This window comes from Drosophila hydei, unplaced genomic scaffold (assembly GCF_003285905.1).
Source record: "Drosophila hydei strain 15085-1641.00,03,60 unplaced genomic scaffold, DhydRS2 tig00000001-arrow-pilon, whole genome shotgun sequence".
NCBI classification, from domain to species: Eukaryota; Metazoa; Arthropoda; class Insecta; order Diptera; family Drosophilidae; genus Drosophila; species Drosophila hydei.
The window spans coordinates 4,870,623-4,890,348 of record NW_022045643.1 but is presented as its reverse complement, the minus strand read 5'-3'; the positions used below and the strand labels follow the sequence as shown (position 1 = coordinate 4,890,348).

At 45.4% G+C, this 19,726-nt stretch overlaps 5 protein-coding genes across 6 annotated transcripts; 1 reads left to right on the top strand and 4 right to left on the bottom strand.

Annotated features, from left to right (window-relative positions):
• Positions 1-114: 114 nt before the first annotated feature.
• Positions 115-1,661, bottom strand: LOC111605676 (ubiquitin carboxyl-terminal hydrolase isozyme L5). Its single transcript, XM_023324342.2, has 3 exons — positions 1,478-1,661; positions 623-1,365; positions 115-558 (listed from the first exon to the last, which is right to left on the bottom strand). Exons 1-3 carry the CDS (start codon positions 1,551-1,553, stop codon positions 403-405), a joined length of 975 nt encoding a protein of 324 aa, XP_023180110.2. The 5' UTR covers positions 1,554-1,661; the 3' UTR covers positions 115-402.
• A 266-nt stretch (positions 1,662-1,927) lies between these two features.
• On the top strand, positions 1,928-10,666 carry LOC111605674 (serine-rich adhesin for platelets). Its single transcript, XM_023324339.2, has 4 exons — positions 1,928-2,542; positions 3,151-9,973; positions 10,034-10,192; positions 10,251-10,666. Exons 1-4 carry the CDS (start codon positions 2,424-2,426, stop codon positions 10,560-10,562), a joined length of 7,413 nt encoding a protein of 2,470 aa, XP_023180107.2. The 5' UTR covers positions 1,928-2,423; the 3' UTR covers positions 10,563-10,666.
• Positions 10,667-10,909: 243 nt separating this feature from the next.
• On the bottom strand, positions 10,910-13,062 carry LOC111605675 (F-box only protein 28). Of its 2 annotated transcripts, XR_002751825.2 has the most exons (4): positions 12,874-13,062; positions 12,681-12,808; positions 11,678-12,622; positions 10,910-11,601 (listed from the first exon to the last, which is right to left on the bottom strand). XR_002751825.2 is itself a non-coding variant. In XM_023324340.2 (3 exons), the coding sequence occupies exons 1-3, from the start codon at positions 12,955-12,957 to the stop codon at positions 11,791-11,793; spliced, it is 1,044 nt and encodes a 347-aa protein (XP_023180108.2). In that variant the 5' UTR covers positions 12,958-13,062; the 3' UTR covers positions 10,910-11,790. The 2 variants fall into 2 exon arrangements, 1 of the variants encoding a protein (XP_023180108.2); XM_023324340.2 differs by having other exon boundaries at positions 10,910-12,622.
• Positions 13,063-14,777: 1,715 nt separating this feature from the next.
• Positions 14,778-18,475, bottom strand: LOC111605651 (cell division cycle protein 27 homolog). The gene is made up of 3 exons (XM_023324313.2): positions 17,851-18,475; positions 17,704-17,779; positions 14,778-17,636 (listed from the first exon to the last, which is right to left on the bottom strand). Exons 1-3 carry the CDS (start codon positions 17,872-17,874, stop codon positions 14,956-14,958), a joined length of 2,781 nt encoding a protein of 926 aa, XP_023180081.2. The 5' UTR covers positions 17,875-18,475; the 3' UTR covers positions 14,778-14,955.
• Positions 18,476-18,587: 112 nt separating this feature from the next.
• Positions 18,588-19,613, bottom strand: LOC111605652 (mediator of RNA polymerase II transcription subunit 4). The gene is made up of 2 exons (XM_023324314.2): positions 19,273-19,613; positions 18,588-19,214 (listed from the first exon to the last, which is right to left on the bottom strand). Exons 1-2 carry the CDS (start codon positions 19,507-19,509, stop codon positions 18,666-18,668), a joined length of 786 nt encoding a protein of 261 aa, XP_023180082.1. The 5' UTR covers positions 19,510-19,613; the 3' UTR covers positions 18,588-18,665.
• Between the last annotated feature and the right edge of the window lie 113 nt (positions 19,614-19,726).

Genomic DNA, 19,726 nt, shown 5'->3' with positions numbered 1-19,726 from the left:
CAAGCATAGCAATTGTAAATTCAATATATATACATGAATATATATACATATATATAGTATATAAAAACAACATAAACAAATATATTATATACCAAAACGCCAACGATTCGCATTGTTTCTCTTTTAACTGTACGGAAACTTTTTATTTCTTTGATTCAAAAATGTTTTTTCTGTATACGGAATATTAATTTGCAGCAATTTAGAGACATTTTTTAGGGGTACAAAAGAAGTAAAATACAATACAAGGCAGTTTATATGGGTGACTTAATTTACACACACACGCGACTCCTTGCCGAAAAAGATTTGTTTTACTTAAATATAGCAATAAGAATATGTTTTGTATATCTTCCAACTGGCGCGCGCAATTTCGAATTGCTCTTATCGAGTGTTGGTAAACGCCTACTAATTGGTTTCTTTTTTGCTCATCTTCTGCTCACGCTCCAACGCCCGCTGCTTGGCCTTCTCGTAGATGGGCAGCAACTGTCCAGTCTCGCCCAACATTTTCAGCAGTTCCACAATAAAAGGCAAATAATTGTGTTTGCGTCGTACATTCTCTACCTGCAATGAAATAGTTGTCCATTAATATATAGTTGTGAAATATGATTTGATTTTTGTATATTGCCTTGTATCGCTTTTTCTTCTCAATTTCATACTGTATGTACGAGCGTAAGCTATTAATTTCAGTCTGACGATCATCTGCAGTGTCCATGGCATTGGTAGCCGGATTAAGCAGTTTGTCAATTTGCTGCTCGTAGATGCGCTGTCTGTCGGAGATCAGGGCCATTAGATTAAAATGTATTTCACCATCACTGTAACGTTGCATGCGCTTTTCGATGATCGGTCGAACCACATCGATCCAATTTTGCTCTGGTTTGATCTCGCCAAGATCGATGGGTCCCTCGCGCAGACCATCCAGCTCATACAAACGTCCGGCAATGGGCATATAACCAACAAAATGATAGACATCTTCATCCTTGTTTTGGTTTTTCATGTCCAGCTCAAAAAGCGTTTGTCGTGCAAATGAATTGTGCACCATACGTATCTGGGAGGCATTGCTCAGGGTGAGGCCCTTGTTGTAGGGATCGAAGCACTGGCAGAACTCCTTGAAATTAGTTAGCGTGTTGCCCAGTTTAATGTCCTCGTGATTTAGGTTCAAGAGCAAACTAAGTATGGCTTGTGTCGCACAGGCATTGTTAATCACTTGCTTGGCAAAGAATATGTGATCCCGATCCAAGACAACTTTGCCAGCGGGTTCGTCTTCTTGCACCCATTTGAACAAAAATATCAGACCATGTATCGGTTCCAAGTCTTTGAATGATTCACTGTCTAGACTCCAGATTTCCTCCACCTGTGCGCCATCGCATCCTACAGAAAAAAAAACGCTTTAATTTATATGAAGATTATGTATAGCATTTGATGCCGGCATTGGCTTCCACGTCCACTTGCAAAAAAAAAGCGCGCGGTGTTTGAAACATACCAAATTCGCGAATCAGCTCTGTGAATACGCCTGGATCACTTTCTATAAGACACCAATTGCCAGCTCCTTCGCCCATTATGTGAAGCTAGTTGTCGCTTGCTCAATTTGCGAAAATTGCCACTAAAAAATTTTTTTGTCAACTCACAAGCACCACGATTAATGTTAGGGATGTTCATAATTTAACGATATATAAAGCGATACATAATACGTTACGATAGTTTCGTGCACTTCTGCACTTCGTATCGATATTTATTTGACGATAATATCGATATGCAACACATGTTTAGATATAAACAAACATTTCAATAACGCAATTTATTAATTTCTAAATTGCATGTTGTATAATTAAGATAAGTTTTGGTATAGCAATACGAGTCTGTTGAGTATACCAAAGTATTAAATATTAATTTGTAGAAATTTATTTCTGCATACACAGCTGCATAACGATTGTCATTAATGCGCTTAGTGACGATGTTTCAAATTATTTGTACATCTCTAATGTCATGGCGGACACAAAGCAAAGCGGTGGGGAAAAAAAATTATGTGCAAGCAGAATGAAAAATCTCAAATAAAAAAATATAATTTTTCTGCAGCCAGTGAAATGTAAACTAATAATGTGTACGATAACAATAACAGTGAGACAATAATGTATATTTTAGAATATCAATTATAATGTGTACGGCTAGGTAAAATAACGAAAAAATGACGCGAAAATATGATTTCAACTTCGTGCAGGCGCCACCAACAAAATCAGTGTTTGTAGTGTCAGTGGAAAATTGGCAATTGCGTACGTTTATGTAAATGCTGAGTACGGGGGAATAAAAACAAATTGCAATTATCACCAAAATATTAATTTTTTATTAACTGTGTATTAACAACGGTCACATTCCCACGTCTCAGAGAGAAAAATATTGGGGAAAAAGAGGCGCGAAAAATTCGCAACAAAATGGTTGTCTCAAAAGACAACAAGCGTCGCCGTAAGGAAACGGAGACCCCGCCAACGTCATCGTCGTTGGCGGCAGCGGTGACCGTTGCTGTAGAGTCGTCACCTGAGATGCCTAAAAGGTGAGCCTATGCCTCCCCCTATCTATTTAGTTGATTGTAAATAATTGCATATGTATGTAAATTCTATAAAGAGATGACGACGCAGCGGCAGTCACTGTTAAATGAACTAACGGCAATAACACCTCCCCCCACTTTGCTACTCACCATTAAGTGTGGTGCGCTACATTGTATAAGCAACAGTGTTCTTAGCTTTAAATTATAAAAAAGCTAAAACAAGCTAATTTTACTATACAAAAAATAAGTATTGGTAACAGTTTTTTTAAACTGGTATAAAAAATATTAAAAATGTATTAAGTTTATCAATCAGCTTGTTTTTAGCTATTTAGCGGGAAAAATAGCGCATCACTGTTGAACAAGCTTCGTGGCTCTGTTGTTGCACAGGCCAAGGGCTGATTCGCAATTACTTTAGGGTAGAGCAGGTGTCCATGTGTGTAAACGAGAGTACGAGTGTATATGCATGAGTCTGTGTACGTGTTGGGAAATTCGATGCGTTTTTGTTTTGTTCTTTGATTTTGCGTGTGATTTGTATTCAGTTGCATTTGTTACCAATTAAAATTCACTCACACTTCTATCTTGCCTATCTATGTCCCACCCACACTCTATTGCAGAACAAAGGTGCAGGCACAGCGTAAATTTGCACAAGGGCAGAGCGCGCCCACCGCTGCAGGCGCCTTCAGTGCTGCCAGCGTTGCAGCAGCAGCAGCGGCGGCGGCGGCAGCAGCAGCAGCATCAGCGTCGTCTGGACCCAGCACATCTACTGAAAGCCACCAACCACCGATCGAGATATTGCCAAACAAGTGTCCCAAGGCACATGATTTTGTAACATTTCTCTGTCTACGCGGCACCTCCGCCTTGCCCGCTCATTTGGACTATTTGAATCAGGGCAAGGCCAAAACAAACGACGCTCCGCCAACCAGCGATGCCAGCAACATCAACAAAAAGAAGAACATCGGCAAAAAGAAACGCGGAAGACCCGCCAAAACAGCAACAGCTAAAACTAAAGTTGAGCAAACCCCACAACAAATGCAGCAGCAACTGGTACAACCGCAATTGGTAACAGCTGATAAAGCAGCTAGTGATAAAAGTGAAACTGTGAAGCCTCTGTCAGCAGCTCCTCCTTTGCTGCTGGCGGGTGCAGTGCGCAAGCGTGCTGAGGTGATAGCCGAGGGCAACAGACGAGGAGCGAGACGCACGGAGAATTTGAAGCGTCGCTCGAATCGCGCCAGCAACAGGGAAAAAGAAGACGAATCTGAGCAAAATAAAGATAATTCAACTCACCAAGGGGAAGAGGAGGAAGAGGACGATGATGACGAGTTCTTCTCTGCCCACGATGCAAGCTCACGCAATGGTGGCGCTGATGAGACACTTTCCAAGTCGGAAGCACCCCACTCGAATGCTAAACGCGGTCGCAACCAGGCAACAGCATCAGCGGGCAGAAAGTCACGAGCAGCTGTCTCACCAGCTGTCACCGAGAACAGCAGCAGCAAAGATAAGGAAAAAGGTCCAGTGAAACGTGTGCGGCAACGCGAATCTCCCATATTCATACCCTCGCCAGAATCGTCGGGCCGCATGACACGACAGAGGGCTTTTTTTGAGCCCGTTAAGGTACCGCCCAAGCAAGAGGACACGGACACGGAGGACGAGAAGAAGGTGCAGGAGCAGAAAAAGCCTGCTGCAGCGACTGAGTCCAAGAAACAACAGTCGCAGCTTGCTCAACGTGAGCTCAGCAAGGAAAAAATCAACTCAAGCATTTATGCCAAAGATGCGGCTAAGAAGCAACTGGAAAACGGAGGGACAACATCAACTGCGACAGCTGCTGAACAGCAGAAGGGACTGAATGTATTTGACTTTAGTTCCGATGACGAGCAGCCGCTGGCCAAGGCCATAAAGCTGAAGAAGGGCGCTAAAAAGAGTGCAGCAGGAACAGGAGCATCAGCAGCGGCCGCCACAACCAGCGCACGTGGGCGTAAGTCAGCAGGCGGACCGGCAAAAAAGCAACAACAGCAACGGGAAGATGAAAAGGCGGAGGCAAGCAGTGCAACGCCGGCAAGCAAGGTCGAAGAACAACCCAAAACGAAGCGTGGAAAAGCGCTCAAAAAGAAAGCGGAAGAGGAAACAGATCATCAGGAGGACGAATTAGAGTCAGAGACTATGCCGCCCTCGCCCAAGAAGCCGAGCCAAACAAACGCTCGTCCGGCGCGTCGTCAAGTGCAGTCGAGAACAAACAAAGTCGAACGGTCAGTCAGTCCTAGTCCGCAGCGAAGTCAGCGGCCGTCGCGAAAAACGAAGGAAGCGGCGGCCATTTACATGGGCATCATCGGGCATAAGCTGCAGCTGGCCGATGACGAGGAGGATGATCTGTCGCTGAGCAGCTTTCCGGACATACCCAATGTCAAGCAAATGGAGAAAATGGAAAAGGAGATGAAGAAAAATGCTTCCGGCAAATCAGGGTTAGCAGAAGCAACAAAAAAGTCAAGTAAATCCGCAGCAGCAACTGCTGCAACAGAGACGGAATCTACTGCAGCAGCCTCAGCAGTTGCCGTTGCCGAGCAGACGTCTCAAGCTCCTGCAGAAGCGACAACAACAGCAACAGCGCCGCCAGCTCCAGCGAGACGCGGACGACCGCCCAAACAGGCGAAAGGCGCAACGGGTGGTGCGGGTGGATCAGCGACTGCAACGGGCAAACCGCAGATTGAGGGCATGCTGGTAAAAAAGGGTGCACTGGCGCTGGCCAAAGCCAAGTCCGAACAGCAACAGCAAAAAAACCAACAGCAGCAACAACAGCTGCAGCAACAGCAACAAAAAGACGACTCCGATGCGGAGGAGGATTTTTTAATCAATGAGGAGCTAAACGAAACGAAGCGCAAGCTGGAAAAGAGTTTTAGCGACTCCGATGATGAGCCTTTGGCCATTAAAGTGCCAACAGCAGCAGCCACAGCGGCCGCAGCAGCAGTAGCAGCAGTAACAGCAACAACAACATCAGCAGCAACAGCAGCAGTAGCAGCAGCGACAACAACAGCAGCCGCAGCAGTTGTAGCTGCATCAACTGTCAACGCCAGCAATAGCAAAGCTGAAGGTGCAACAGCAACAGCAACACCAGCAGAAGCCACAGTTGTAACAGCAACCGTAACAGCAGCAGCAGCAGCAGCTGTAACAGCATCAACATCAGTAGCCGCTGCAACATCAACAACAACAACAACGTCACCCACTGTTAAACCACTGACACCACAGCCGAGCGCAGCGAGTTGTCCTCCCAGTTTGCCGGGCACCACGCAGCTGACGCTGCTGCCACTGACCGCCAAGCCCATGCCTTACTCCATATCGCCGCCCAGCTATGCGTCGGCTGCAGCAACACTGAAAGCCATGGAAAAGAAATCGCCAGTGCCCACATCGAAGATACTTAATGTGCCCGCCACGTATGCGCTGCCAGGCACGGGAGCTGGTCTGAGCACGGCAGCTGTAGGATTTGCGAAGACCTCGTCATATTTGCCGCAGGCATCGCCGCATTATCACACGCCGTACGTGCGACCGTCAACATTTGGGGTTGCTGCGGCGGCTGCAGCGGCAGCAGCTGCCGCTGGCAACAAGACGCCCCAGCATCAGCAGCAGCAGCAGCAGATAACGCCGACCCTGATCACAGCAAGCAGCGTGACATCTCCATTGAAATATCAAACGCCGCCCACAACTTATCCGCCGCCCATTGAAGCCTATCAGTGTCCCAAAATCAATCCTAATTTTCTAACGCCCAAATATGAGCGCAGCAGCGTTTTGCCACGCGCCAACAACATTGTCAACAACAACAACAACATGAGCAGCAGCAGCAGCGTGACAACGGGCAATGTGTTGAGCAACAATAGTTTTACAGCGCCAACAGCAGCGCGTTCCACACTCAACAGCTTAGCCACGCCTGTGGCAGCCGCACCAAAGAGTGTGACAGTTAGTCAAAGTCAAACTCTTAATCTTAGTCTGACCGCAACGCCATCGCCTGTGGCTTCTACATCGGCGGCAGCAGCAGCAGCGGCTGCTGCAGTCGCTGCGCAGCAACATCAACAACAACAACTGCAGCAGCAGCAGCAACAACAGCAGCAGCAGCAGCAGCCTCAAGCGTCGCCAGCACCAACCCAACTGCAGCTAACAGCAGCAACCGTAGCAGCTGCGACAACGCCAGCAACAACACCTGCAACGCAGACTAGCACCAGCAATGCAGATCCGCTGAAAGATGAAATTGGCAGCATCCTGGCACAGGCCACGCTTATGCCCAGCAAAGAGGAGTCGGGCAAGATTTTTGGCATAGCCAGCGTAAGTCTGGCACAAAGTTCCGGGCCGGACAACACGAAATGTACGCTGGGCAAATGTGGTTCCATACATAAGCCGGTGCTGGGTCCGGTAGTGCCAACTGAAGGCTACTTTGGCGATCAGCTAACGAGCAAGGAGCGGCGCAAGGCCAAGGTGAATATGACGCATGAGCAGATACAGAAGTGGCTGATCGAGTGCAGTTCGAATCCGGACGAGATCCAAGATGATCTGGACGATGATTACGATGACAGCTTGCGGCCACAGCAGGCGCAAACACCGCCAGGACCCACCACCCGTGACGATAAAGAGAGCACCAGCTTCAGCAGCTCCTCGAAGAATACACGCGGCGAGCTGGGTAAAAGCGAAAGCGCCTGGTCAGCCAAGGGACCGTCCCTGAAGGCGACACCAGTGCTGGTCAGCTCAGCGGCAGCTGCTGCAACAATTGTCAGCAATCGCAAGGATACAGAGACGGAACCCGAAGCTCTGGACTTTGACAAATGCATGACGCCCGTGAATCTCACACAGAAGCCACAGCTGGAAACGTCAGCGGCCGACAAGAAGCTGAAGAATGCAGCCAGCAATAGTGTTAAGGCGGCGGCAGCGCAGTCGACCACAACAGCCGTTGGAGCGGGCAGCAAACGAAGCGCCACGGCCACGCCTACGCCTAGTGCAACGCCCACGCCACCACCACCTCCGCCCAGCAAACAGAAGGCAGCCAATAAAAAGCAGTCAAATGCAGCTGCAACAAAGCAATCTACGCCGCCACCCAGTCACAGCAACACTAAAGCAGGATCATCAACCCCAGCAACACCAACCAAACGCACGCCTGTCTATCAGAGCCAGAGCAAGGGCAAAGCCCAGGCCCCGGCAGAAAACAAGCAGCAGCAATCGGCTAAAGTTGCTGAAAAAACATCCGTTTATGCCTTTGGCAAGGAAGAGGAGACAGCTGCAGCAGCTGCAACGACAAGTGCTCCTGCGGGCAAGGCAACAAATCGTCGTCGTAATGCAGACACCGATGCATCAACGCCGGCGCCGGCGCTCAGCGAACGCTCACCGACGAAAAAGCGTGCAGCTGCAGCAGCGGCAGCTACGGCAGTTCAGCTGACACTTAGTCCCACTGATAAACTGGAGAAGCCCAACAAGGCAGCAACAGCATCAGCAGCAACACGAAAGAAACAACAGCAGCAGCAGCAGCAGCAGCAGCAACAACAACAGGCAACAGCAGCTGCGGCAGCAGCAGCAGCAGCTGCCAGTACAGGCGGAGATTCGGATGCTGAGGGCGCTACCTTCTACATACCACTGCTGCAGGGTGCCAGCGGCGGCGGCGAAGGTGGCATACAAGGCGTGGCCGTCAAGTTGGGACGCGAAGGTCCTGATGGGCCCAATCAAAAGGTGGTGATGCAGGCAACGCTCGTAACCAAAGCGCAAATGGACACAAATTCCTCTAAGCCACTGCCGGACAATGAGCTGGTCAAAACGCTACTTAATGCCGCCAATACCAGCAACGATGCAGTAGCTGCTGCAGCAGCCGTAACAGCAGCTAGCAACAGTCTAAAAGCCAGCACGTCAGCTGCAGCAGCTGCAGCTACCGGACTGGTCCGCGTCAATTCCAATTCCTCGCTTTTCTCCGGCTCTGGCAAGTCGCGCACTGCTGCTGCGGCGGCCGCGTCTACAGCCCTGGCCAAGAAGTACAAAGACGACACGCCCATTAAGATGGCCAATAATACGGCATTCCCGCGACATGATGATCCCACACAAATGGTCGAGGCGCCCATATTTAAGCCCACCGAAAAGGAGTTCGCCGATCCCATCGAATTCATTGAACGCATTACACCGATTGCTGCCAGATTTGGTATCTGCAAGATTATTCCGCCGGCCAGTTTCAAGCCTGAGTGCCGCATCTCCGATGAGATGCGCTTCACGGCGTACAATCAGTATGTTCACAAAATGCTGCATCGCTGGGGACCCAGTGCCAAGGAGCTGAGCGCGATCAAAAAGTATTTAGCCACACAGAGCATTGTGATGAATCATGCACCCTGGATTGGCGGCATGGAGGTGGATCTGCCACGTCTATATCACACTGTGCAGGAGCTCGGCGGTCTAAAGGAGGTCATCGAAAAAAAGAAATGGGCACGTGTAGCAGAAGAGATGTGTATACCGAAGCTTGCGCAGGATCGTGTGACCAAACTGGATGACATCTATTGCAAGTACTTGTTGCCCTACGACACGCTCTCCCCGGCAGAAAGACAGAAACTGTTCGATGAGGTCGAAGCGGATTGGGCGAAGCGAGAGGCACGCGCTCGACGCAATGCGGATCGATTTGTGAATAGCACCGAGAGCGTTTCGAACGAAGAAGACGATGTCTCCACGGATGAGGATGAGGAGTCGGAGGAGGAGATCGACGGTGTTTCCATGGAGTGCATTGTCAAGGGTCGCAGCATGGCGCTCAGTCAATTCTATCGTATAGCGCGCAACACTATGGCACTGTGGTTCAAGAGCACCGATCCTACGGTCAATGAAGTGGAGGCGGAGTTCTGGAGACATGTTGCTGTGCGTGACAGTCATGTGTGCGTGCATTCGGGCTCCATTGATAGCTCCGGCTGGGGTTATGGTTTTCCCAGTCCGGGTCCCAAGGGCAAGGGCTCGAATTATGCGCGTCATCCGTGGAACCTCAAGGTTCTGACCAATAATGCAGGGTCTGTGCTGCGCTCGCTAGGTCCTGTGATGGGTGTTACGGTGCCTACCCTCCACGTGGGCATGCTCTTCTCCGCCTGCTGTTGGTATCGTGATCCTCATGGACTGTCTTGGATCGAGTATCTGCATACAGGTGCCTCCAAGCTGTGGTATGGCATACCCGACGATCAGAGCGCCAATTTCCGTTCGGCGTTGACATCACTGATACCGACGCACTGTCAGAACAAGACTATTTGGTTACCCTGTGATACGGTGATGGTGCCTCCACACATGCTCACCGATCGAGGTGTCTCGCTATGCCGCATCGAACAGAAGCCGGGCGAGTTCATTGTAGTTTTTCCGCGCGCTTACACATCCAGTCTAGCCACGGGCTATGTGGTTTCTGAAAGCGTTTATTTCGCAACTATGTCGTGGCTAGATTTAGCCAAGGATGATTTCAGGGTAAATCTTCATCTAATCTTGATGTTAAACAACTATTTAAATTATGTTTCTCCATTGCAGGATATTCATGAGAGCTGTGAGCCGGCGATGTTCTCGCTGGAACAATTGCTTTTCGCCTTAGGATACGATCAGCGCGTTAATTCGGACACACTGCAGCAGATGCTGCCCATGCTTAACGAGGTCTGCGAAAAGGAATCAGCGGCACGCGAGCAGCTCAGAGTATGTTCCATGAAAATACAGCAAAAACAATAACTCAAATAATCTGATCTATTTTTAGGCTGCTGGCGTCACATCCACGGAGAAAGTACAGGCGGAGAAGGGTCAAAAGACAAAGAAGCAACAGCAACCGCCCCACAAATCGATTGAAAGCGAATGCGATCTATGTCGCGCCAATCTGTATATATCGATGGTACGCACCGAGGAGAGCAACGTCTACTGTTTGCAGCACGCACTTAAAAATCTCAACAACGGCAACATTCAGGCCAAGCAATGTAAACTGATCTATGCATACAATGTCGACGATATTCAGCAGTTGATACGGCAGCTCCAGGAGAAGATTCAGCACAAGGCAGCCGTTAAGAAAAAGTAGCAACGTCGGCGTCGCTACTAAATGAGCGCAATTATGATATAAATTATCCAAAACGATTTAAACGACAGCGTTTAAAAATAATTGTATATAGGACTACATATTGCATAAATGTATTTATAAATCTTGTAGTATGTATATATATGTATAGATTAATATATATACATTTGTGTGTGTGTAGGATTTTCAGTGTGGCAATGCTTGCAATTTGACTAGTTTATACAAATATATATATATATATATATATATATATACATATTTATATGTGCGCTTCAACAATAGGTGTAAATAGCAACTAATATTTTTAAGTAACGCGTTTGCAATGATTTTGTTTTCCATTTTCTTTTGTTATTGCTGAGTATATATATATAGATATATCCTGTGTGTTATTGATTGTATATGTATATATATGCTGAAAGAATCAACTTAGGAATTAGTTAGCTTACAATTAAGTCAAGAGCTTGCGCTCGCCGTAAGTTAATACAAAGATTTAATCACACCGCTAACGAGTGGCAATTTCTACTACCTTTTATACGATTAACAATTACCATAAGCAACATATATAGACATCTAATATGAATGGGAGACGTATTCTTAGATAGCAATAGCAATAACAATAGAAATAGCAGTTGGCCCAGAGCCGTAACCAAACTAATCTAAAGCAAGAATAACTTCCTAAACTCCTGGCAAATCTTGCAGCTGATATAGCGTTACATTTCATAGATGTTCCAGTTTGATGTAATGTACTTTTAAAATATACATGTATACATTATTTATCATCTACCAGTGCTATATAGAAAATGGATAAACACACACAAACACAACATTTGACAATGTAAAAAAATAGTAATGAAAAATAACTAGGCGGCAGTCCATTTTTCAATTCAAATGGGGTATAATGAGAAGTTTAATATAGATGTTCTATGTATTTATATAGTTGTAAAAGTGTAATACAATATTTAAATAACAAGTGCAACAATAAATCTTAACTCGAAATATTACAAGTTGCACGGTAAAGTTTTTTTTCTTCTCCTGTGTTATTCTAAAGAGTACATGTATGTATTTAATCTTTAATCCTAATTAACGGCAGCAGCTTTATCAAGACTACATTATCTTACCTCACAATCACATCCATTCGTATATATGTATATGCGATTCAGTATTCGAAAGTACAGTGCTTAACCTATGGCCAAATCCTAAGTACGATCTATACAGCCTACATTAGGAAGCACTAAGCTTTTGGTTTCTTGGTCGGCGGCAAACACTCGGTGGCCACTGTAGGGCGTTTTACAGCGCCACTTGCAGCAGTTGTGCTGCTTTCCATGCTTTTGCCCTTGGCCAAGACGTCCTCTAGCTGACGCTTTAACTCGGACACTTGGGTTGCCAGTTCAGTAATGCTGCCCAACGCCTCTTGCAGACGACGCTCCTGTGCCTTTCGTGAACTTTCTAGCAGGCGCACTTTCGATGTCAGCAGCTTTTGTGTTTGCCATTGGCGCTGAAGTTGTCGCGTTAGACGGTTACGATTGCAATTGCATTGAGTGGTATCAGTGCCATCAGCGTTGGCTGGCAGTGTCTTGGCTAATAGCAGTGCTTGTTGCAGCAATGCGTCGCTTTTCTGGTTCATGCAAAGCATATTGTGACATTGCGCTTGCTGGAGCTGCTGCGGGTGCTGATGGGATGACTGAACTTTCTTCAAAGGGCTGACCTTGACGCCGTTGAAGCTAATGTCGCCCAAGGCACCGCAGACAACAACACGCGCGCTACCTGAACCCGAGGTCTCGTTCATTTTAATGGCTGTTTTAAAGTTGACAGCAATTTTCTCATCAAAGTGCTCAATTGCCATTGAGGAGATGTCGCGCAGTTCTTGCAGCACTTCGTGAGGACGCAGAGGCTTCGATGTGCCGCCCAACAGCTTCAATATACTATTAATTTCATCCAGTACTCGTCCTGGTATAAAGCAGCAAATGTTCAGATCAATAAACTTGGAGTAGGTCATTGTGAGCATTGAAATGCGTGTCTCTATGGAAGTCAGGATGTCTGAGTGGCGTGCGAGCATATGATTACTGCAAAATAAAGATGTATTATCAAATTCTGCGATCTGTTTAATATTGAATAACTTACCGACGCTCTGATTCGCGACGTGGCAGCAGTGATTTAATTCTTTTGAAATTCTTTGCATGCTCCTGTACCACTTTATTGAAGCCCGTGTTCAATACCTGTTGGCAAATATAATTGAAGCGAGCGCAAACCTGGAACATAGAAGTTTATGGAAGCGTCTCGGAGTTACGGTTGATAAATATCACTTTTTATATACCTCACGCTTTCTCGCTACCTCATCGTACGTGAGTAGCTCCAATATGTCCATCAACACAGTGTCTGGTAGGTCTAAGAGATGCATTATACAGTTTTACTTCGTTTCGACTTCAGTTGAAGATTAAAAAATAACACCTAAATGATTCAATAGCAAGCACAGCAAATGATAGGCGAAAACAAACTAAAGAAAAGAAAAACTACAGGCGTTGCCAGACTGATTGTTGCATGCGCACAAATGCTGAATGATGTATCACGTATGGTGTAACTGTAACGGCAGTTTCGTCTTTAATTTTAAGCTGTGTTCACTTAAAAAAGTTTTTAATGAAAAATAATAAGCAATGGCTACGCCAAGCGAAATAATAAATATTAGTCCAGCTACTACATATTGCTCGGAGCTTGAATACTTAATAACACTGCAATCAGAGGAGTTGACGGAGTCACAACCGCGCCGCTCTCAGCGGTTGCGTGAAAAAAACTCTTTTAAAGATGCTCTCGAATATGCTGCAGTTGCAACAGCTGCAGATAGAGCTAGCTCGCCTCAACTGTTTGCAGATATAGATGAGGAATGCAGCCAGCTAGCTCAAATTCCACCCAACCATGCAGTCGTACCAAATACTTACAACAATCGAACGCTGAATTGTGGATTAAAAAAGCGTCGCATTAATCGTTTGCGTTCAACGTCGGGCAAAAGGCGAGGGTGTACGAAAAAGCAGGCTGAAGCAGATCAGACGGTTACTACAACAAGTTCAATGCCTGGCAAATCCAAGTGCAAAGTCGGGATTAAGAGAGGGCGTTCTAAACGTCAAGTTCGTCCTGTGCAGGAACTTCTAGTAGAACCAATGCCATCTGATAAACAACAGGCAATCCCGACTTCTAATGTCAGCATGGATAAATGTGAATTTCATTCTGCAGGGACGAACAATCCGGTGCCAACTATAGTGCCACCCAAGGTGTCCCCAGTTATCATCAACTCGACCCAATCTCATTCATATCAGTGTATGAATTTAACTCAGACTGTCTTACCTGAGCGTTATCCTGCCCATTTTATACATCAGTTGCCATCGGACCCAAAATACTTAACCGGAACCATTCTTTCAGGCGAATTACAGCGTGCCAGCTCATCAGTAATAATCAATGAATCAAATAAAATGTCTGATATGACCTCTACGGATAGCGAAAAGCTTTCACCATCACCACCAAATGTTGAGTCATGGGGTTCTACGACACCATCTTTAAGTGAATCACTGACCGAGGTGTTTGGCACAAAGCGAATTCGGGATGCACTGAATATTGCATTGCCACGCCAATATCGGGTGCAGGAGTCTCAGCTGCCCGACATTGCGTTCATGCTGGGCGTTAAAGTCGAGCGATTGCGCAACGTCTTGGAGCTAACAGAGCGGTTGACTCTGAATGAACTGCAACAATCACGATACGAATCGCCTGAATTGTCTAGCGATGAGGAGGTTGAGCTAGTAGAAAAGCCATATCCGTACAACAAAATTACAACAAAATCTTGTAAAATTGTAGGTTAATTTGTATATTATTTTGTCATTTATCATGTGGAACAGCAGTGGCGCAATCCCAAACGATGCCTTTAGTTTTAATTGAACTGCATTTTGTATTCAAAGAGCAAATCGCTCAAAACGCGATTAGCACTGAGCTGCACATCACAAACTGATATCGATTACTATTAATTATGTCAATCGAACTCTGATGATGAATCGAACCTGGGCAGCGTCACTGCGCGCCTATTTTGAAGTGAACTGATTCTTCTCTTTGAATTTGCATTTTGATTTTTAACTTAAGCGATCATTTAAATTGTTGTATTTTGTATAATTTAGTTGGTAATTGGTATATAATGTATATTATTTTTGTTTGTTGCCTAAGACTTTCAGAGTGCACAGAGACAGAGAGAATTGTTTAAACCTTCTTCATCTTATTTTTTGTTTTTGTTATAAATAACCTAAGTCTAATCGTTATCTAAACTTCAATATAATTCATAATTAGTTTTTGTTTTCGCCTTCAAATATGTATGTTTATAATTATGTAATTATATACAAGCGCTCAGACTTGGAGACATTTTCTAGTAGTCGCTGTCGTAGCTAACATCCTGCTGCGCCTGCGTTGAGTCATCGGAACGCTCCGATGTTGGTTCAAAGTCAACATCGAGAGCATTGTCATTAGCTGGACAGCAATTGGGATGCGCCATTGAATCGAAGGCATCTTTGATTTGATTGTTGGCCCCCTTGGGATCCAGATCAGTGGCCCAGCTAAAATGCATCAATGCCAAATCCATGTTGCCAAGTGTCTTGTGTATTTTACCAATTAGATAAAACACAACCGACTCTTTTGGCACAATTTCCTTAAGCTCCTCCAGTTCTCGCAATGCTTCTTGATATTTGCCCAATGAGAAATATATTGAGCCGCGATGGAAACGAGCCAACGGATTTTTCGGATCTATCGTAGCTGCCGTATTAAGCGTTTGCAGTGCCAAATCCTTTTTCTGCATAAAGAACTGCATTGCTCCAATGTGCACCAGAATCACCGAGTTCTGCGTATTGATCTTGAGTGCCTTAACATAATGCAACTCGGCCAGCTCGTATTTTTCCTGCTTGGAGTAAATGGTGCCTATGCCAAACCAGGCATTATAGTGCCGCGGATCACGTACTACTGCCGCCCTAAAATAGTCCATAGCCTTGTCAAATTCCTCGGTAAGTACCAGCTCATGGCCCAGGAGCGTGTAACTGTATACAAAGTCGGGATCTACTTGCACGGCGCGCTTAAAGAATTTAATGGCTGTCTCGTGCTCTTTGTGCAGTGAGAAACAATTGCCAGCCACACACCACGTAACCGGACTGCGCTTGTCCTGTCCAATTAGGTCCTGGGCAAGTGCCGACAGCGCCACCTCCTTTTGCAAGTGCCATAGGGATGTGGAATAGATTTCCATGTACTCAAGGCGACGTGGTTCCGTTTCATGTATCCGCTTGAATATAACTACAGCGGCTTCATAGTCACGCAGCTCATAGCGACACAAACCAATCAGGGATTGCACCCAACTCGAGCTCAAATGATGCTTTGGTATCGTTGCCTCCAGATGCATAATGGCCGCCTTGCATTGAAACGACGACAGTAGTTTGTAGCCCTCGGCTAGATCGCGAAGAAGCAGCATTAGACCATCTGCGGATTGTTTCTTCATGGTCAGCAGCTGATGCGCCAGCGTTTGGGCATTATTAAGGCTATTGTTTAGCAGGACTTTGGCGTCGTCGGCGCTGCGATTATTAATTCCTGATTGATTATTGCCGCCGGCCGTGGCAGCCGATGTGATTGTTTCCACTTTTTCCTTCTCCTTGCGTGATTGCTTTTCGCTCAGCTTCTCGGCGAGATGGTGATGCGACTTCTCATCAATGAGCTCGTTACTTAAACAGATTTTGGTCATGCGTGACGATTTGGTTTTACGTGGCGGCGATCGCGGCTGTACAAACTTATTGTTATTCGTTATGTTGGGCGATTTGTTGTTCTCCTTGACCGAGTATGCCGAATTGCTGAACAACCGCGAACTGCGACGTACTGCCGCATTGGGATTGGGTGGACCATTGCCTACAACATTGTTTGGTGTACGGGGCGTTATGTTTCCAGCCTGCGTAAAAACGGCGGGTTTACTCTTGTCCTGACGATTGATGAGGCCACCAACATGCGCCTTAAATTTTTTCCCCATTATTTTTGGTTCTTGATTGACCTCCACAAGCATTTGCGGCAATGGTGAATACGCAGACACGCTTAAATTGGCTTGTAAAACGGCTGATCCGCCATCGGAGGGACTAGTCAGTGGCATAACGCCAAAGCTGGGCGTTAACGGTGATATTGCAGTCAAATATTTGAATTGCTTTCGAAACGGTGTACCGTTGTTGGTATCATACAATTGCTGCGGATGCTGTTGTTGCTGCTGCTGTTGTTGTGTGAGGCCATCATGCGTTGCATAACCCATTGGTGTGTCCTCGAGTAGAATCATACTTGAATTGATGTTCTGTTGCTGTTGAATACCACCACCGCCACCACCACGCAGCATGGAAATGGAGCTATTGAGATTGTTATTGTTGTTGTTGTTTATGTTGTTGTTTGGTGTCATCAGATTCTGTAGTGTGGCCAAGTTGCTGCAGCTGTTGTTGTTTTGTTGCTGTTGTTGCTGCTGATTGTGGTCCACTGGGGTATTTAGTATATAATGTGAATTATTGCTTATATTATTTAGCAACATATTCTCTAGCTGATGTTGCTCGTTAGCAGAGCTGCCGCCGAACAGCACCATTGAATTGGCATTGGCGCTGCTACCTTGGCAAGTGTTGAACACATCAGTGCTTTGAATTTGGAATATTGCCGCTGAATCCGTATCCTGACCCAGCAGGCACAGATCGGCAAACGCATGCCACATAAACGGGTTCAGTTTAAGTGCGCGACGTAATGCATTCACTGCAAGCTTCTGACGCTCCGTACGTACACATATCTGCGCCATCAATTGATAAGCAAAACAGGCGATATCTCCAAACTCACGTTGCATCTCATCAAAATATTTGTTATCCGCAAATCCGTTCGAAACCAGTGCACTTTCTGCCTCTGCGTACTTTTTCAGCTCATAGGCGCATTTGGCTTGTAAGTAACGGCATTGTGGCGAGCGTCGCGACTTCTCTTGAAGCAACCAATAAGCTTGTTCCAATTGATTTGAACGATAATAGCTGGTGGCCAATAAATATATTGTCTCATCGCTTTCCACTGCAAGGACAAAGCACATTAAATATATATGTTATATATATTTACAGAAAGTCAAGGTCTTACTAACCTTCTGAACAGAGACGTTCCGCCAGGAAAACTGCATCCCTAGTATCGTAGTGGTTTAGGCAGTGCCATATGGCGGCCTATTCAAAGTAGATTGGAAATAAATATAGAAAAATTGTTTTTTTGTTGTAATCGTTTGCTATCGATTTACCTGTACGGGCTCTTGTATCATCATGATTTTTGAATTTAATGTCAAACTCCTCGTAGAAACTTTGTATCCGCTCCGACGCCACGACGCCACGAGCTTTTCTTTTAGCTGGGGCGCCCTAGTTACACTTTTAATCCGGTTTCGGTAACAGTATCAGTTTTCTAGGGGGCCTTTTTATGCTTTACATACGTAAAGTAGATACATGCAATGGATCATGCTGCAGTTAATCGGCACGATGTGCAATTTTTCAGCTACTGAATGGAGAAATAGTGTTTGGTATGTGTGTAACTTTAATGCGGGGTGTGCTGCGGTCCCGCTGCTGCTACTGCTGCTGTTCCCTGACCACCACTTCTAATATTGCGCTGGCGAGGCTTCTCTTCTTCTTAAAGCGCGTACCTCACCACTCCGTACGTCGTCAGTCAATTTTTCGTAACAATTTTCAAGGCCTTTGGATTAGCTATACCGCAAACACACACACTCACACATTACAGGATCGACTGTTTTTATTGTAAATCGAGTTATATATCATATACAGGCAAAATTTAAAGCCTTTCTGTTTCCATTAAAAACTAAAATTTGTCGAATTGTTTCCGTGTGATTGGCGATGCCAGCAAATTAATTGCCATTCACCCTCACTTCATTTTGTGATTGTCGATAACTATGCTAATACAAAAACTCAACATCGTTATCGCGAAAGGATAATTTTTAAATAAATGTTTAGCCATGTATCTATTTATATATAAATAAATTTGTTTTTTAATTTTTATGTATATGTATAAAACTCTGTCTTAGTTACTACACTACTACTATTTGTGCACCTATTGGGAATCACTTGAACTAGAACTTGAGCTGTCTGTGGACATGACCTCAACATCGTCCTGTGCTGAAGATTCTTTGTGTGCTCGTGTTTCCAGTGCCACAGAGTTGCCAGATGCACCCATCATGTGCAGTTCCCCAAGATTCCAACTGAATTGGTTTTGGAATGCGTTCGGTACTTCATTTCCGCTGCCAGCACCACTGCCGCCAGTACCGCTTAAATTACGTTGGGCGTCTGACTGAATGGTGCTATTTTGATGCGTGACAAGTCCACCGTTAATATTTTGCTCAGATTTACCCAATAATCCGTTGCGCATTTCAATGTCTGTAGGATATGGTCGTCTAAGATCGCCAATGCACCACGTCAATGGAGCGCTGACTGCGTTTGCTGAACTAATGCGGTGAGCGTACTTGATAAGTTCCTCCGATGACACCGGGCGCTTATTGGCCTGATTAATACTTGCCAACTTCTGGCGTGCCTGAAATATGGCTGTAGAAAGTATGAGCTCAGCGTCTTTCAGCGATTTTTGTAGTTTTTGTATTTCGCGATCCTAGTCAGAAATTCAGATATTGGGTCAAACATATATCAGTTGTATCAAATGGGCTTACATGTATTTCAACATTAGCACGTAGTTTGTCCATTGCCTCCTCCACCTTAGCTTGCTCCTCTGCTAACTCCAACATTTTTCTAAACTCCTCATCTTTGGAAACCAACAAGTCGAGTAAGTCCGCCAATTCGGTACTAGATATTTTTTGATGAGCTTGTTCTATTAATTCTTTAGATATCATTTCAATGTCATCAATTAGCAATAGTAATCGCTCCTTAGTACTTAAATGAAACGACATGATTGTTGCCTACAGTATTATTTTTCTTATTGTTTTTAATATTTTGTATTTTTATATCAAAATGCCGAAAGTATTGGCAAGACCAACTGAGGTATCGATGCCATCAACCAGCTTGGAGGATAAGTCGTTATCGATACATTCACGTATTGTGCTAAATCTATCCGCTAAATGTATTACTTGGTCACACATAAAGTGACATAAACATAAACAGCTGTTT

Coding starts and splice junctions, on each gene's coding strand:
- LOC111605674 (XM_023324339.2), top strand. CDS start 2,424: ATGGTTGTCTCAAAAGACAACAAGCGTCGCCGTAAGGAAACGGAGACC. Junction 2,543..3,150: donor TCACCTGAGATGCCTAAAAG/GTGAGCCTATGC, acceptor ACTCTATTGCAG/AACAAAGGTGCAGGCACAGC. Junction 9,974..10,033: donor TAGCCAAGGATGATTTCAGG/GTAAATCTTCAT, acceptor TCTCCATTGCAG/GATATTCATGAGAGCTGTGA.
- LOC111605652 (XM_023324314.2), bottom strand. CDS start 19,509: ATGTCGTTTCATTTAAGTACTAAGGAGCGATTACTATTGCTAATTGAT. Junction 19,215..19,272: donor GTGCTAATGTTGAAATACAT/GTAAGCCCATTT, acceptor ATTTCTGACTAG/GATCGCGAAATACAAAAACT.
- LOC111605675 (XM_023324340.2), bottom strand. CDS start 12,957: ATGCATCTCTTAGACCTACCAGACACTGTGTTGATGGACATATTGGAG. Junction 12,809..12,873: donor AGGTAGCGAGAAAGCGTGAG/GTATATAAAAAG, acceptor TCTATGTTCCAG/GTTTGCGCTCGCTTCAATTA. Junction 12,623..12,680: donor CGTCGCGAATCAGAGCGTCG/GTAAGTTATTCA, acceptor TTTATTTTGCAG/TAATCATATGCTCGCACGCC.
- LOC111605676 (XM_023324342.2), bottom strand. CDS start 1,553: ATGGGCGAAGGAGCTGGCAATTGGTGTCTTATAGAAAGTGATCCAGGC. Junction 1,366..1,477: donor AGAGCTGATTCGCGAATTTG/GTATGTTTCAAA, acceptor TTTTTTCTGTAG/GATGCGATGGCGCACAGGTG. Junction 559..622: donor AGAAGAAAAAGCGATACAAG/GCAATATACAAA, acceptor ATTTCATTGCAG/GTAGAGAATGTACGACGCAA.
- LOC111605651 (XM_023324313.2), bottom strand. CDS start 17,874: ATGATGATACAAGAGCCCGTACAG. Junction 17,780..17,850: donor TGATACAAGAGCCCGTACAG/GTAAATCGATAG, acceptor TACTTTGAATAG/GCCGCCATATGGCACTGCCT. Junction 17,637..17,703: donor GGAACGTCTCTGTTCAGAAG/GTTAGTAAGACC, acceptor TTGTCCTTGCAG/TGGAAAGCGATGAGACAATA.